The following is a 19,482-nucleotide window of genomic DNA, read 5'->3' as shown; positions in this document are numbered from 1 at the left end:
CTTTCATTGTACAATAGGAAAGTAAAGTCTTGAGGGAGCGCGATAACGTGGTATAAGAATAGTCTATTTTCCGACGAAATATCTCTTTTCTGTAATGCTTTTGCAGCTGCAATTCTCCAATTTTATAAGGCGAGTTTACTTTGTGGGTTCTCTTTATTTTGGTGCCATTTATTCTCATAGACACATGCCTACTTTTGCATGGACATTGCGAAATTCATTGGCTCAATCTCTGCTTTTTATGTTTGCATGTATTAGCAACTATTTTAAGTTCCGAGAACTGAGAACAATGCTGATTTACCACATCGACTGCAGACACATGTATCTACGTACCATACATTAACATACTTGAAATACAACTATGATGACGATACTGAGACCAGCAGTTAGTCAGTAAGAGAAAGTACGGCAACAGCTTTGGTTGGTTTAATTACTTAAGCAATTTCGATTGTATACGAATGACCACTGCGATTGGATAAAAAATATATTAAAAATTGTGATAAATTAATTGTGTATTCCAAAAGTTTGGTTATTCTAGTAGAAATACATTCGAAAAAGTAAATACAATATGCACGTGTAAAAAAGTTATGTAAAAAACAGTGAAAACTAATATGAAAATCCAATTAATGTAAAAGACAAAATTGAAATAAATTGTTGAAAAAGTGTAAGGAATAATAAAATTATATCAAATATAAAATCAAAAATAAATAACGCACTGAGAGAATTTGTATGGGCCAAGCACGACCTTGTCCTTGGCGGTATTTAGCTATAGCTGCCATTCAATGCCAGTTTTCCTCCCAACTCATACATTTGCGAAAGACTAGTAATGTCAGTGTCAAGCGAATTTTCTGTCTCTCATGGTCAAACCGGCGTCGCTGCGGCACTATTGCTGTGATTCGGTTATCTGCTAAACACACATACAGATGTTTTGATTTATTTTCACATATTTTACCGAAAGTTATTTGGGCCTAGTAAACAATGAAACATTTTGTATGCATTTCAATATACAATTGTTTATTAATATAAATAAATTATTTTCTATAATAATCATTATCAGAAATGATTGTCTATATGGTATAAGATTGTGATGTTTCGTTTAAGAGAAAATACCAGCATAATTCCTTGGTAAATGAAAATAGTTTCAGACATTTGTCCTGTGAAGGCGTCATAACATTTTTGTAGACGCAGAAATCGCTCAAAGAAATGCTTAAATAAATACCAGCTTTTGCTTTCTTACTTTTCAATAAATTAATTGCCTTAAGTTTTAAAATAAAAGCAGCTGTAATTAACAATGTCAGTTTTTAATAGAATTCACAATTCCTGATTTTAAAAGCAAAGAAGAATACAATGGCATTTTGACAACTAACAGTAGTGAATATATCTTAGTTGGCATACATAATTGTTACTTATTACCAACGGCTGGGTTTTATAATAGCATTCCCCGATTTCGGGGTTGAAATGGGTACGTGATAGAGGAGGTTCTCCAGATTAAAAAAATATACATAGTTAGTGAAGTATTAGTGGATACAAAAGTTAAAAGTATGTGTGTAAATCTCATTAAAAATCGGAGAAACAAGCATTTTAAATAGTGGAGTTTTTGAATCTTAAATGCAAATATCACAAAAAGCATAATTCAGCGGCAACTATACGAGTATATATGTATGTACATATATTTTTTTCTTAATCTGGAGAATCTCCTCTATCCGTACATACCCATTTCATTTCCATTACAAAGATACGTGGTATAACTTTTATATTGTATTTAAATTCGTAGGTACATACATATGTACATATGTATGTATGTATAAAAAATATATAATCATTAAAAGATCTTATTAATTTCAATAGTGAATAAAAAATGTGTCATAAAAAACCAACAAATATCATAAAACTACTGTGAACTATTATCTGTACATTTGTACATATAACGAAAAAATATACATATACTTTATTAAAAATACGTTCTTCGTCTGCTGTTAAAAGATGTAAGTGTACTTTGTAATATCTAGTAACTCAGGATCTATAAAAAGTATTTTTCGAAAATATTAAAAATGGCAGACTACTTCATATATAAAATATATAGAGATAATAAATTACCTTAATACCGAAAAAATATAATAAGTAAATGAAATATCATAATAACCACAAATATAAATACTACTGTGTAAAGACAAGGATATTTCGTGTGCTGCTATGTTTAAACTAAGTACCAAAATTGGATTACAGAATAATGCCTTTATATTTGTGAGTATTGATTAATAATATTTAAATACTATGTATATATGTATATAAACCTACATATATATGTTTTTTATCTAAGCAAACTTATTAATAATTATGTTTCATAAATAATGACCTAGTCATTAAAAAACAAAATTCAATGATAGACCAATTGCTTGCTTTATTATACATCCATAGACTAAATCTATCTACTGTCTACATATACATATAATATTTCTTTACTAATGCAGTCCATAATTTTAACAATTTTCAGATGTAACCGCTTTACCAAACATCTAATCAAAGGGTATCAACGAAATCATCTACAGTTTTTAAAATACTGTGAATAAAATGATAAGAATACTACATTCTTCGTGATCTAAGGAGGAAGGATTTATACGAACAGTATATACATATTTATATGACAAAATTGTCTACTGGATATATTGTGGATAAAGCCAATGGAAATAAATTTAAGTTTTAAACGTAATTTAAGGGAAAGTGAAAAAATATAAATATATTTATATTGAAACTAGAAGGCTGAAATTTTAGGATTCTTGGTAATTATACAAAGGCAGAACACGATAATATAAAGTGAAATCTTTACGAAAGTGGTATCTAGGACACAGTCAACACAACCAAATAAAGCTGAATAAATGAGACTGACTATAACATTAAGTTTTGAAAATAGTCTAAGTAGTGTCTAAGACGGTTAAAGCTAAAATATATAAACAATCGAAGAGTGTTTACAGAAAAACAATAGAGGCCAAGCCAACATTTAACCATATTCTCTGTCTGGGATTTTATTTGCATAATCACTTTATATGCATTGAAATATCCTTTGTTTTTGTAATATAATTACAACATACACAATGCTTAAGAGATTTAAATATATTGACGCAACCGCTGGTCTAGTTAACGCTAATAATCAAGAATCAACAGAAACGGAGCCCTGTTCTGATAAAAATATTTCGGCTAAAAATAATTTGTCATATATAAAATTGATTAAAACAGAGCCTATTGATCTAGAAATGGCATATGTGGAATCAAACGATTCAAAAGAATATCGTTTAGAAAATATATCGCAAACTAAATTAATGAAAAAGTCAAAAGTAAATGAAACTGTACTGAAGTCCACAATAGCACCTTCAGTGAATTACCAACACGTACAGATACAAACTGTCCAACCGAGGCAACCGGGAGTAAATTTACTTAATAATTCTAATGCTATGCAAAAAGTTACATTGACCCCACGTTTGGAGGTGATTAATAGGTCTACATCTAACGATGGGGGAAGTGATATTGGTAATATCATAAGGCAAGCTTATACTTCCCAACAGCACATTTCCAGAGACCAATCTCAGCCTCCACATTCTTTCCATACAAGTGCGCGGATAGAACAACGAGTTTTACAACGTCAACAATCGGATTCCATAACTGGACCGCAAATTATAATTTCCCGACAACCATCAAATATTGTGTCTCCTACTGCTTTACAGCGTCGTCATTCTGCAAGTCCTTCACATTGTGAAGGGAATCCATCTTTTGTAAGTTTAAGTAATAATTCGGATTGTGTATCTTCTTCTCCACCTCCATCTCTTCGAACTTTACAACAATATTCAACAAATCGTTCGCCGCAACCATCACCACCACCGTTGTCCTTACAACATCATGTACGGGTTATAAGAGATGGTCGGTTATATGAAGAAGCTGCTTCAAGACCAGTTCACTCTTCTCGACAATCCGAATCTCCCCCTCCGTTGTTACACCATCACCAATCTCGATCTGCTCCCGTTTCACCGGTTGTACCTCGTCGATATTCGATTTCCCCACAAGATATTCCGACATCATCTTTATTCCAACAACAAACAATTGAAAAGCATCAAGGGCATTCACAAGTCGTGGTTAATAATAACAAACATGAAATTCATATATCAGATACTTTAGGACACTTTCAAAGGAAGAAAATGATTTCTCCTCCTCTTCCATCTTCAACATCTCTTCATACGTCGGTTATTGCAACGGATCCATCATCCACCCAAGTTTTGATGGAAACTCCTTCGACAACACTAAGTAATTCCCATTCGCACCGGTATGCACTTTCATCATCAGCACGAAAATATATTGTTACCACTAATACACCACAATCGAGCTCAATACCAACAAGCATTCTACGACAACAACATGTTAAATTTGTTCAACACAAGCACCAAATTCCCCAATATCAAGAAGATGGAAATACTTCGTTACAATTGACAGCTGCCACATCTTCTTCAACATCAACTGGAACTCGAAATTTTCGTTTACCTGTTGTTACTAGTAGCAGTAGATGCTCTAATATTGGCACCAACGACCAACAATTTCATAGCCACAATAACACTGCCATGCGGCCGCCTCCACCACCACCTCCAAAGATCAAAAACTCATGCTCTTCTATCACTTTACCCACTACGAATAATGGGGGAACTTCCACTAGCGAGGAGCCGTCCAGCTCAATTCCAGATTTGGGTAAGTTTAAAGACACACATACGTATAATCTTGCTTCAACTTTATTTTTGGCGAACTGACATATTTTAAAGACCAATAAGTCAGTGATATACCAAATTATTACTATATATACAACTTTTATCAGGAAGCTTGTAGAGATAGCAAAAAGTATTGGCTTGCGTTAAGAATGGAACAAGTGTATAATAGCTAGAACATATGCTAGATACTAGATACGGAAGATCTTTATGAATGTCATGCGTTGCAATGCTTGCTTCAAATTGTAACGGATTAATCTACAAATATACTATATCGATACATGTTTGAAGCTGTGTATTACAATAAAACTTGCTGACCCTGACGTAATAAAGTAATTATTATATAATAAACCTGAACAAACAGTGGATTACTACATACATATAACTGTTCACTTTGTATTTAAATTATTGATTGTGATCGGTCAGTATGATATGTATGTATAGTATATCAGATATTCCCAGTGGTGGCTGCATTTGTTCGTGCATTGTTACGATGCCTTGGCAAGCATCCATGCCTAATTTCGGGAAGATATTTTATCAATTAAAGAAGTTTTCTATACAGGAACTTATTTTGATCGTTTAGTTTGTATAGAAGTGCTAAGTAGACGTATCTCAAAGTATTTTGGATGATTGCAGGACCATCTTACCCTATACGCTATACACAATTTCAAGAAGATATATTATCAAATAAAAAAGTTTTCCATACAAGCACTTGTTTTGGTTGTTTGCTTGTATAACAGATTTTAGCTATAATGGTCCGATATCGCCAGTTCCGACAAATAAGCGGCTTCTTAGGAAGAAAAGGACCTGCGTAAAATTTCAAATCGATACCTCCAAAACTGTGGGACTACTTCGTGTACATAAATATAAACGGACGAAATCGACTCAGCTAGTGACCCTGATCATGTGGATGTGTCATTCGTGGCAAGCTTAATATACATTGTCCAGGATATACAAGTATGAAGGGATAAGTTCGGGTGTAATGGAACATTTTATACTCTCGCAATTTTTAAATACAAAATGTTTTTTAAGAATTCATTATTCGACTGAATTATGGATGGGTAATAATTATATTTTGGCATCTACCTTAAGCCATATGTCATACGATCACTTAGTCCAATATATATTTTTAATACAAATCTCTATATTCATTATATTAGTAATGTAGGAAGGATCCAAGCTGCCTATTTTGTATTTATGGATGGCATATTACTAAAAAAGGAAGGAAATGTAAAATATTGGATGAGGCATTTTATACATTTTAGCTTAATAACAATTTGCATCCAATTCCAAAATCAAAAAGATAAAAAGGCTTTTACATTTGCGAGATTACCTTAAATTTGATACACGGCGAGCTTAGATTTCCTTTATTTATATTTGTCGATCATAATATTTATACACGACATGGAATGTTTGCCAATAATGTGACTATTTAATAAATACGTCAGCCACAATTTCTGAAGTTGGGCTAATCTGGAAACGTCGTTGCAAACAAATAATTTATAATTATAAATGGGAGGAGGAGTTTGATGAATTTTATGCTCAAAAAAGTTTAGCAAAAAATATTAATATATGTTATATATATTAAATATAACAGGCTTAAGGCATGCGTATGTATTATGTACAAATGTACAATGGCCATCTACGATATTTTAAAAAATTCAATGTCAATGTCACACTACCACAAGCAAATATTTAGTCAAAAAATACACGTGCGCCCACACAAAGAAAGCGAAGAGTAAATTAGTAACAATTCTCTTTCATTTCCTCTCATTCTGAATACGTTTGCCGTATGAAAGTAATAAAGTATGCATTTGTAAATACATAAGAATATATAATCAAAAAAGCCTTGTATATAATAATATATATGTACATATATATATATATATATATATATGTGTGTGTAAATAAAAACAATACAGAGAGAATATGTATACGTATGTATGTACCTTTGAAATTGAGCAAACAATTTGAAACCAAAACGAAATGAGCAAGCAAGCAGTAAAAGTGCGCATGTCTGTTAAAATATTTCCCTTCTAGAAGCACGGAAGTTCATGAAGGTGAATGTAGAATTTAGATACTTCAGAGTTGAGAACGGGTTTTCCTCTCAATTTTGTCTTGAAGTTCTCGTATATGTATATGTATATACATATATATATTATTATATATAGATGATATACATTTTTGCAGACAATTCAGATAAACAGGTTTATTAAGAGCACTGTGAGAAATTTATTTTTGTAAGAATCTTGGCGAAAATTATAGTAACAAATTTTGGTTGCAACTTACATACATACGTCTTTTTCTTAAAACACTTGTAGAATTTTTTATTCATTAACAATTTCAAAACCCATTGATATATTCTAGCGTTTACTTAGTTAATGAGCGATTTCAAATTTAAATTTGCTGTGTGAAAGAAAGTTATCTTAACGTGACTATGATAAAAGTCTTTGCAAATTATCTAATATGTAGATATCGAATAAATGAATATTTTATAAGTTTCTATATGAGCTTTTTTTAAAGATTTTAAAATTTGAACAACGTAGGAATTTTATATTATGTCAATTCAATAAAAAATTTGCTTTCCTATCGTGAATACTACTTTATACATTTTGAAAAAAAAAAAACATATACTTGCATACATATGTACATAACATAAAAATTTATTCATATTTTTGCTTTTTCTATAAAACACTCAAAAACTTTTTGCAGAATGAAAGCTTTTATCGAGTCTGTAATACCCTTCTACTATGGCAAGTTTATAGCTATTTTAACAGTAATTGCAGTTACAGTCCACAAATATTCATAATACAACCATATATGTACATATGTATGTAGGGCAAAACTGCATCATGGTCATGCTACTAAAAGCACATAAATTTGTAAATATGTAATAAGTTCACTAAAAAAGCTCTAATCGCTGAGGGCTTTCGAAATTACAGGCTGCTGATAGAGTATTATTCATAATATAATTATGTATATAAATTAATATTTTTATATGAATATGTGTTTTAAATTTTAGAATTTAAAATATGCGTAAAACAATTTCTCTTAGAACATCTTTACATAAATAGGCTTAACTAACTATAAAATTTAGTGGTACACTGGCCCTAATGGTGGCTTATGTGTGGCCACCTGCGGACTGGTGCTACTGAATTTCCCTTTTCAACCAACGAATCAACTATTTTGTAGTGTTATTTCTCTAAAGCTATAGTAATAAGAAACATCACAATTTTTCAAACATCTGCCAAAAAAAGTTAATTTTGTAAGAAAAACTAAATAGGCATGTATGAAACTGTAAATAGGCAATGTATTCCTCTTTTATTTGTTTTGTGTCGTTACTCAGAAAACGAGTTTTATTTATTTGAAATAAATTGTAGTAAAAATAGCAAAACTTGCTAGTAAGAGTTTTGTGTTAGTGTTTGACAGGTGAACGACCGCTGATAACGTGTGGCCTTCGGAAATTATCTGGGCCAAGAGGAATTTTGTATATACGATACATATGCATAATATTTTTCTTATGCTCTCTATTAATCCTCACACATTATTATTATAGTACACGTACTTCCTTGTTTTACTCTCTCGACATGTTGTGCAAAATATTATGTATATCTATCAAAACAATGTTTTTAAATGTATGTAGGATTTAATTTTTTTTCATACTGATTAGTTTCTCAAATATATAGTCATACTAAGTACTACTACCATGTACCAGAAATCAGCAATAATTACTTTTATATGATTGTATTTTTAAATATATTAAAACGTGTTGTTACGAAGTAAGACTTGCAGAAGAAGTTTATAAAAATTGGAACTAGATTTTTGAACAAGCCAAGTGAAGTATACTCATACTTCGAAAGACAGGTGCAAAATAATAATAAACGAAAAAGTTAAATTTTATTCTCAAAAGAAAAACATATGTCCAATATTCACTAAATATATTCTTCGTTTGCGCTTTCATTTCGTTAACACAAATCAAGCTTAATGGTAAAAGCTCTTAAGCTTTTCGTATAACAACATAACGAATAAGACAACAACTTGCAAGTACTCATTCGCCAATGCTATTTCTAACATGAACTGCAGATTTTTTATTCTATCAGTTTCACAGGACAGCACAACGTTGTATATTTTATCGGGCAAAATATTTTTGGTGAATACATTTTCGTAAATTTAGTGCAAGATGCTTTTATGAGGTGTGACTATTCAAAGTGTATTATAATGTATATGTATGAACAGCAACAACATAGAAGTGCAAGAACATAATGTTAATAATTTACCGACTCTTTGAATGCCAATAAGTTCACCGACAAGGATTTGGCACAAAGTACAACTCAATTTGTTAACAATAAAAAACTAAAGCGAGCAATAGACTTTACGAATATATGCATGTATGTATGTAAATACATATGAAAAATTATTGATTTTCGAATAAATATTTTTAACTTTCCCATTAAAATAAATAATGAATATTGCGGATGATATCGCTATCTAATTATCTTTTATGAACAAACAAGTTTCGAGCGAATAAAATAAAATAGAATTTTCAACCAAAAAAAATTACAAAAAAATTAATAATAATGACTGTAACCAAAGCTACAAATGGTGGAGTAGGACTGATAGAACATGTTCTAGCCGGTAAGCGAAATAAATTTAAGTGTTTACTCCCGAAAACCAATTGAAGTTGAGAGAGAACTTTTTGAATCGACTAGTTTCTTTACGGCATTTCGAAAGCAACTGCAAATACATACATATGTAATTAGATTGTAACTTTATACCTTTTTAGCCGATCTTTTTTTTAATCTATAAATTATGTATTATCATTTTAAGGAACAATAGGAAATCCGTATTTTTACAAACTTAGAAAAAAGTATCGAAATGTATGTATAGATTAGTATACATATACATATGTACGTATGAATAATCGTTTCATTATGGAACTGATAACAGTGTTAAAAATCCCGCATAGTATATAGAATACCCACACTCTACCATTATTAATTTTTATTGGGTCAAATTCGCACAAATTCATAATACATACATGTGCCTAAAATATTCAGACATATCAACGAAAGCTACATTCACACATAAGTACTAATAGTTAGGTCAATGAACGTTGAAAACGTTGAAAGCGTTTCCAAGGCCAAAGCCATTGAAGTCATTTGCCGTTTGATGGTATAGGGAAGAATGGTGGTGTGAGACAGTTTGGCACATACACATTTCAATGTTTACACAAGCTTAAGCACTCTAGATATTGTTTATAGTCACCTCCAATGGTAGTCGCTTGTGTGTGAGTATTATATACTGAATTAAAAAAGCTGTATCTGGAAAAGCTTTTATGATTTGAATGAGTTATTGAAATATATTTTGTAATATGTTCAAATGTTCTCTGATAAACGGACAAGAATTCATAAAATTTGTGAAGAAAAATGTGTACAGTTCATAGTTCTCGCATTTTTGAATTTTTTATTCGTTTTTGGGGTTTTGAAAATTTTTTTTTTAGGAACATTACGTATAATGGTCAATGATCACAGCAAAAATGCGATGGTTCAACGGAAACTAATGGATTAATTGTCATTCATTCACTTTTTGCTGACATTGGCATTTATTAGTTCAATAAAAATATAGTTCTGAGTTGTAGCTTCTAACTAACTATAAGAATATATATTTTTGTCACACCCCCATATTGTATGAAAAACTCCATTAGCCGGACAAAAACACTCCGTCGGTTGGGTGTCTGATTCTGAGGAATTTCACTGTATAACATTAATATACAATTATTTTATTGACAATAGGCGTAAAAATAGCCACATTCGCGCATATTTTTGCGTGTACATATGTATATATTTAATACAGTAATACCCCGGACTTACGCGATAGGTGGGTCCGAGCGGTTGCCGTGTAAGTCGAATTCGCGTAAGTCGGGGTTCAACGTTGCATATAAATACATATAAAGTTTGTTTAATCGGGACCAGAGTTTAAAGAAAACAATAATTTAGAAGAAAAATGTTTAATAAAGTGTAGGATAATAAAAAAATATTACATTGTTATGAATAAAGTAAGCTAAACCGAAGTTATTTTGATGTCGAAGGCTTCATATATTCTAACAGTGTTGCCTGACGAGTTAAATTTTTCTTCTTTTCACGTAAAATTTCCTCGTAGCATACCAGTAATTTTTTTATCCCTCGTTTTGTAGTAGAAATGCGTTCTTCATTAGAATCAATTTTTTCTAAAATTTGTAACCCCTTTTCAATTGAATTGAGCCCTTCTGTTAAGTTTGCAATTGTCATTTGATTTACCGATTCAACTGGGTCTAGCGAATCAGTTTGGTCAATATCTTGCTCATACTTACGCATTTCTATAACCTCGTCAATTGTTAGCTGTGTGTTCTTCAACTTAGTTTAATATAAACCATAGACATAGTTAGATGTATTTTATAATACCTTTATATTAAATAAAGAGAAACCCAGGAGTAATATCCTGGTAAAATATATATTTTAGAATTGCCTAAATAGCATTCTTAATTCGCGCGGCAATCAAAATGAAAAACCGCGTATCTTCGAATTCGCGTAAAACGGGGTAGCGTAAGTCGGGGTATTACTGTAATAGATTTATATTTATAAATTATTTTTAAAAGAGTATCGGATCAAATGATCAACGAGCGAAAATTGTTATGTTCTTCGCATTGACAATAGATACTTATGTATAAATGTTTCTGTTCATTATTTTTATTATAACGGTGAAGCGCGAAGCTATTCCTACATCTAACGAGTGCATAACCATGAATTGCAATTTTTAATTAATATAGTATGAATTAAAATATATGTATGCATTATAATGAACAAAGCCAAGAAATCAATCGCAATAACTTGAAATAGCCCCTATTAAATATTCTATAACTTGGGGTTCCAAATGAAACTATTAAAGCTTTTAAGGTGGAATTTTCTAAGCAAAGCTTTCAAAAGTATATACATACATATGTACATGTATTATGTTATATTAGGGCATATGATATTTCCAAAATTGATCTCTTTTCTTTTGTAAACGATTCGTTTTCTTATAATATTTGTGCTGGGTGAATGTGGGTGGATTGGGTCACCCGGATTTAGCTATTTCTCGTCATCCTGATTATTTATATACATATACATACATACATAACACTATAGGGGTATTCGCTTGCTCTTGCAAAACCCTTGCACGGTGTAAGAATTGCATATATTTCCTCTTGGTGCACTGGCACAACAACAAACACACGCAGAAAATTATTCAAAGGCTGTAAAATATGTCAGACCAAAACCCATGTATATTTGCGGGCAATGTCACGCAAAAATATAATTGCAACCCTGTTTTAGCCGCCATTTTACATAAAGACATATTACGTTGTTAAATTGTTGATGAAGGTAAGTTTTAAATAGATTTTATAATTTCTATTTAAATAATAAAGATTTGTTACAGTTTTTTTTGTTAAAAATGTATACAGAAGGTGCGCCAATTCACAATAGTCATTCACAATAAATTGACCGAATCAGCAGTCATATATCACTAGATTCTGCAATGGGTGCTCTCGTGCCCTTGTGTATTTCGGTATAGTATTTTTGCAATCTGCAATCTTGCAAGAGCAAGCGAATACCCCTTATATCTCTCGATTAGTTTTAGAGACATACAATCGTTAGGTAAACAAAACTATCATACCCTATAGCAACAAGTTGCAAGAGTATAATTATGCAATGTACTTAGCATTCATATGTGTAGTAAACAGTTTTAATATAAAATGGATGGACAGAGTACATACATATGTATGTATGTACATATACGTGTACAAGGGTGTTCGTAATAATAGCAGTGGATTATGAAAATTATTTTTACACTTAAAAAATCTGCTCATTTTATTTTTTTTTTAAGCCAGAACACAGGTCCAAATATTGCCACTCTGGTCTTAAATTGATTTTTGATAAAGTTATCACATTTTTGGAGTCCCGTTATTTTTTTGCTACGTTGTTCCTTTTTTGCTGTGATTTAAAATAAGAGTGCAAACGAAACAGTCATATTGTTTCAAATAATTTGATTGAAATGCGAAAATTTTACCGTGCGATTCTGTAACGTGAGACAGTCTCAAGTCTCTAAATTTGAGATTTTGAGTTAGAGACAATTTTTGAGACTTGGGATGATTTTGCTATTCTGTAAGTGACAGTCACAAAATCTATTACATTTCATTATTCAGAGATGTTTTTAAACTTGAATGAAAATAAATATGTCGATAACAAATATTAAATTTTCCATAACATAGTCAAAAAACATAATTATCAATAAAAATAAAAATATATGTTGACTTTGATTCATAATATTTACGCTAGAGACTGTTTAGTGAATAGTAACTAGTCTCATATTGAGACTTTACCTCAAAATGTCTCAAATAGAGACTAGAGATCTCCTGCCGATAGTTTAAAATGAATGAATCGGTCAATAAGAAGCTTTTAACGGAGCCGGCCAAAACTGTTCAAGCCTCTAGGTACTGAATATGTGGATCCAGTGCTTATAATTGAATTTTTTATCGAAAATATCGGTCAATGTGTGAAATATATACATAATTGAAATTCAGAGAGAATCCTTTCCTTGTAATATTATGACTGTGTGCTGCAAATGGGTTGAATGAGGTCAATTCTTTCCTGATCCCCCATATACCTAATATAAAGATTTTCGAACTTCCGGATGATTATATCGCATTTATCGGCCAATATATTAGTTATCTTATTAAAATTTAGAGAGCGTGTTTTTTTTTTTAATAATGGTTCATTTTTGTGCTTAGAATGATTAAAATCGGGTATCGAAATTCCTGATGTTCGCCCCAGAATCCATTTAATCAACAAGCCTTGTGTACTTCAAGGTACTTCCCGGTCTTTGATCTTTACAAGTTGCAAGAGTATAAAATGTTGGGCTGCAGCCGAACTTAGCCTTTTCTTACTTGTTTTAATTGCATTTAACTTTTAAATGAATGTTTTTATGAAAAAAATTATTAAGTCCTTTTTGTGCAGTGCAGATAAGAAATGATTTGCGAAAGATAAAAATAATCACATGTTGAATATACATACATATGAGAATTAAAATTGTTTAGGCTTGGTTAAAATTCAAAATAAGAATCATATTTAATTTGGATCCTGTTTTTATGACTAAAACTAAAACTTCAGACGAAGTTTGCAAAAAAAATCAACTTGGAAAATAACGGACTCTCTAATGGCTTGTTTTTATCTCATTAATCAAAAGTTTAGATTAAATAACCCACAAATAGATTTGCATGTACAAAAGTATATTAAGAGGAAGTGAACTTGAACGATTGAAAATTTGCCATACATTTTGTTATTCTGATCAAAGCATATGCACATATGCGTATGTGTGTTCAAAACTCATACTTATGTATGCTGAGAACGCCTCGCCATATAAAAGTTGCATGTTTTAAAGTTGCATAATAATACCGCCAGAGTAAAAGCTTTTTGAAGCTTTTGAAACAAAGCTTTTTTACACATTTCAAATAAAGCGAATATACGTTATTTTGCATTTCAGGTGACGATATGTAAGAGCTGACTTTTGTCGGTACGTAATTTTTTACATACCTAAATAGCACTACAGTTTTATGCATTGAATAAAAATTGAAATAACAAAATCTGTATGTGCATACATATGTATGTAGTAAATATGGGCACAGTAAATTTAGCTTATATAACAATATTTGTCAATACAATCTGTATATTTCATATACTTACATGTTTATAGGTATTTATATATAGGGTTGAAGTGAGAAAACCGAAGCCGGGTGAATTGTGGAGAGTTGTTGGAAAAAAATATGCAAAACATTGTTAAAGAGAACCGGACCCCCTGAGAGCTCCAAGCCCGGAAGAATTGTCCACGATCTTACCCCCCTCTCCTCTCCACTGTGTACAAACTTAAAGAATTATTTCGGAATTCCTTTCATTTCCTAAAGCACATCTCACGTGTATGCATGACATACATATACATACATACATACATACATATGTACATATATGCTTACTATACGTGTGTTATTATTGAATTTAAGAATATACAAAAAAATATATATACGTACATACATATATTTGTATATAGGGTAAAATACTGTCAATTACGTCGTAGTCCATTTGAAAGAACAAGAAAAGTAAATAAAAAATATATTATTTGTTCTCTTTATACAAACGCTTATTTTTTCTCGCTGCTGGAGTTTTTCTCTTTCCATCATTGTTTTGCGCCTTTCTGGGTTCTTTCAAGGTTGTTCGGACGTTGACATTACCTATTATTTTTGGGAACTTTTCAGAGTTAACGAAACGTAGATATGCGTGCGCGTAAATGCGTTTACGCATATTTTTAGTGGGGTTTGTTTATTCATTTACTTCTCTCATCTACAAGCTAAGTTTTAGCTTCGCAATGGTAATAATTTGTTGCTGCTGGCATTGGTAAGAAATACATACATACATACATTTGTATGTGCAAGTAGCTGGATAATTAAGGCTCTTAGACTTGTTAAAAATGAGAATAGATCCCTTATAAAATGATTATTGTATTAAAATATTTGTATTCTTTGACATTTGAAAAACAGAAGTGAATGGAAAAAGGGTTTATATGTAAAAACTTATAAGTGTATAAATTATTAAACATTCAGCATAAGAATAACGACAGTTTTTTTTTGAAAGGGACCATTATAAGGACGCTTACTATCGGATAACTTTTCGTCCAAAGTTTTCACGTAAAATATAAGTAAGTGTTTTACATATATGCGAAAACTTATAATTCACTTATAACCTTGTTCAACAACAGTTTTACAAAGGAGTAGTGATATTTTAAGGAGAGAGCATCGTAAAGACAAATTTGCTAAACAAAGTATACACACACATAAATAACCATGCAAGGGTATGTATGTATGCGTCTGCACAGATTCAATGGCCGTAATTAAAGTTTCAACAAGTCAATGGCAACAAGAGAGGGAAATGAACTTCTATGCCTCCACATCAAGAAATTTACGCCAAAGTTGCAAGACAACAAACAAGCAGCTTTCGAAATGTTGTTAGCACTAACATTAGAGGACAGTTGTAGTTGCTTTTTGTTCGGTTAGTTACCTTACGCTTGATGGCAATGAACTAGAGAACCACTGACCAGTTAAGCGAACATCAGAAATTTCGATACCCTGAAACATTTCGCGTTGATTGTCGCAATACTTAAACCATTTTTTTACATTTACAGCTGCTTTGAAATATAGAATAGAGCTGACCTGTAAATTTCTTAACGTTCATATGAGTTATAGTAAAACCGAGTTAAGGTAGACTCAGAAAGTTGCCCCCATACGAAAAGCAGAATTAACTGAAAAGAACTAAATGGGTTTCCAAGCTATAAGTTTTAAGAATTGAGATATACATATGTATATATACATACATACATATGTACATTGTTCATTATGTTGGGTTTTTCAAAATTTCACTTTTTTGAGCCACTTTGAAGGAAAAAAGTAATTTTTTGCGAAAAAATAGGTTAATTTCTTACTGAAAATTATTAAATTTGAAAAAACTATCCAGCGTTACCTCTTAAATTATGTATTAAGATCATATAATCATCTTATCTTACCACATTTAAAGATATTTTCTATGAATGTGAAAGGTGATATGAATATAAATATTTCTTATTATTTATGATAAACATTGTAATAAAAGACAAAAGCTACTCATAGTGCAACTAAACTGGCAGCTCTGCCTACAGTGCGGTGAGAGAAAAGAGTACAATCAACGAACCTGCATCAACAATTTACACAAGTGGCATGTAGTAGAAGATCTTTCTATAAAACACTCTTTTCAAAGTAACTCAACGAGAGTACGTTGTACTTTGTTTGGGATTGAATTCATAAGCATGCATCCATATGTAAATGCGCACACACTCATCGTTTGCATAGTTTGGTGGCTTTGAACTTCAGAGATAGGTAATTGATATATCCATTCATTTGGGTATATACATACATATGTACATATATTTTGGTATATGTACGTGTCTACATATGTACATACACATACATATGTATATGTTTATACATCTGAATGTAAATTAGGAAAAATGAACTGATAGTAGTAACGTAGTTGGGGGCACAATCAAAGTTTTCTTATATAAAAAATTATAACTCTGTTTTGTACTAGTTCCTTTGAAGTTCATTTGTAGCAAACATTAACAAGTAGAAAAATTTTTAGCAAAAATTAAAAAGATGAAATTTTCGAAAATTCTAAGTGACATTTTTATGTGCACATGTATGTATGTATGTGAAAGAATAATTATACAGAACAAAATCTATCTTTTAGTATGCCGGCCCAAGAATTATAGTTATTTATCTACGCATGTGTGTAAGTATGTATCGTATACATATAAACATATATACCTATGTATATACATATATATAAATATACATACATTTGAAACACGTATACATTAAAGTGAACAACTATGTATGCGTCCCCTCTCTCACTATAGCTCTCTCTCTATACTCCGCAGAAGTGCGAAGATCACTCGTTGAATGGTTGAAAAATACATACATATGTATAAATATTCGTGTATGCATTGTGTTTAAGTTAATAACCTCAGTCTTTCCCCGTACAAGTCATAGGCTTCCGACATTATTATCTTTGCGCATATAACCGCTTAAGCAAAATAAATAATATGAGACGGATATTTCAAGAGCACATAAGAGCATATCAGGGTCGGGTTTTACGCTCACAAATATATGCACACTCTACATGAATAGGCGTATAATCATCAGGGTCGCCACTTTTAACTCTGCTCCAACATTGCTCTACGGTGATGCCAACTAAAAGCAATTCGAACCCAACCGTGGCGAACAAGATCCAACATCAGCACTGCTTTTCCTTTCATTGACATACAGCGCTTCATGATGAACGGGTCGTGGATTTAGCGCGGTCGTATTGTGGTTGTATTTTAAACGCGTTATATTTATTAAAATCTCATTATTGGAGTTTGTGTTCGACTGATTAATTTGTTTTCTTTGGTCGCATAATAAAATACATGATATTCCAAAAAATGGTCATTTTTGTATAAAAATTACTTCATAAATACATATATTTGTATGAATTGTGTAGTCCTTAAAAATGTTAGCTTCTTCAGACGTCCAGCAATTGTTACTAAAACTGGTGTGGCGTGAACATTAGACAAAAAAAGTGTTACTTTCCAGACAAATTAAATAGTTTCAACTTTAAACCTAAATGAAATAAAATAGTTTTTAAATCCTGAACATTTTAAAGCAGTTAAGAGAGGTATAATTAGCAAAAACGAAATTGTGTTTAACGTAATACATAATGAAAATGGTTATGTCAGCTGACAGTTCTGACTGTCCTATTAGTAGTGAAAGTGCAAGTGCGCGGATATTGCTATCGCCATCGGAACATTTGACGTCATCTTTTCAAGATAAAAGTGAATGTCAACTGATTCTCAATACTGAAAGTGAATATGAACGTACATCAGTTATTGCATCGTCGCTTCATGGAAATTCACAGCAGAACTCTAAAAATCAATCACACTACCATTCCTTTAAACTAAACGAAATTCAACAAAGTGTACCACAAACCTCTCCAGCATCTAGCTCTACGTCGACATCCCATGTTATAGCTAGACCATCACATTTAGAAAATGCTTTGAATCTACCCCTGAACACAAGTGCATCAACTTATTATCAGCAAAGAAAGATATCACCCAGTTCTTCTGATGATGTTTCTTTGGAAAGTTCTCACGAAAGCCATAGAAACTTCATCCAGCATTCTAATAACCCGTTGATGAAAAACTTTGATGGAACACAGCCGTTTTCAACAAAAGTTCCATGTATTAAATCATCTTTATCACGCATTCCTACCGGCAAAAATGCTCCAAATGATATTTCATTAAATACCGGAATAATTTCGAATATTAATAGTCCCTCGACTATAACCACCATAGATTTGGAAAATGGTCGTTTCTCTCCATCCTATTGCACTTCATCTCATTCGTCATCTCCTCCCGAAAGTGCTTGTCAAAATCCTCACAATATTTTATATGTAAATAAAACAACTTGTAACATAAAAAAAAACACTTTTCTGGTGCAACGTTCACATAATAATCAACAAAGCAACGCCCATGAATCGTATATACCACAAAATAATATAAATTTTAATAATTATGTTGCAAGTACAACTGATATGGCATGTTCCACTGTACATGTTGACAATTACACACAAAACTTTTCATATCCAAATCGTAATGAAGATATATATCAGTCATCTGCTACTAACAATGTAGGTGTTGCACCAACAGATTCTCGACCTCAGACCCCAGAATATATAAAATCTTACCCTGTGATGGACACAACGGTAGCGAGTTCGATAAAAGGAGAACCGGAGTTAAATATCGGTAAATATACAATTTATTTGAATCTAGTATGATTTATTTAATTTGAAAGTTAATAGACAAATTACATATCTTAAACTGATTTTGAGGAAACAGCAGACTTGCTCACTTAATTGGTTGAAAATTGCATATGTCAAGTTGCCATTTATTCTGTTTTTGATTTAACTTCTAATATGCTTGATGATATACATACATATAGGTGTATTCAAACAAACAAAAAGACAATAGCTGTTTTATCAGTTTTTTGACTTCTCATTAAAGCGGAAGTTTTGTTAATAATTGTAATTTCAACCGGTTTTATAAAATTTACTTT

General features: G+C 31.4%; 1 protein-coding gene across 4 annotated transcripts in view; it reads left to right on the top strand.

The window, feature by feature from the left end:
• The first annotated feature begins 386 nt into the window (after nucleotides 1-386).
• Nucleotides 387-19,482, top strand: part of LOC105227428 (ecdysone-induced protein 75B, isoforms C/D) — a 48,664-nt gene continuing 29,568 nt past the window's right edge. Inside the window, exons 1-3 of one of the 4 annotated variants that reach the window (XM_049459348.1) lie at nucleotides 387-661; nucleotides 2,007-2,241; nucleotides 2,492-4,725. In XM_049459348.1, the coding sequence (XP_049315305.1) occupies nucleotides 3,090-4,725 (1,636 nt within the window). In that variant the 5' untranslated portion in view covers nucleotides 387-661; nucleotides 2,007-2,241; nucleotides 2,492-3,089. Of the gene's footprint in view, nucleotides 662-1,845; nucleotides 2,242-2,491; nucleotides 4,726-8,669; nucleotides 9,375-17,390; nucleotides 19,173-19,482 lie in introns of those variants that run through there. The other 3 variants (XM_049459347.1, XM_049459351.1, XM_049459350.1) reach the window with 3 other exon arrangements.

The sequence above is a fragment of the Bactrocera dorsalis genome, chromosome 5 (genome assembly GCF_023373825.1).
Source record: "Bactrocera dorsalis isolate Fly_Bdor chromosome 5, ASM2337382v1, whole genome shotgun sequence".
Classification (NCBI taxonomy): Eukaryota; Metazoa; Arthropoda; class Insecta; order Diptera; family Tephritidae; genus Bactrocera; species Bactrocera dorsalis.
Note: the sequence above shows the minus strand (reverse complement) of the source record. Positions and strands in the feature narration are given on the sequence as shown.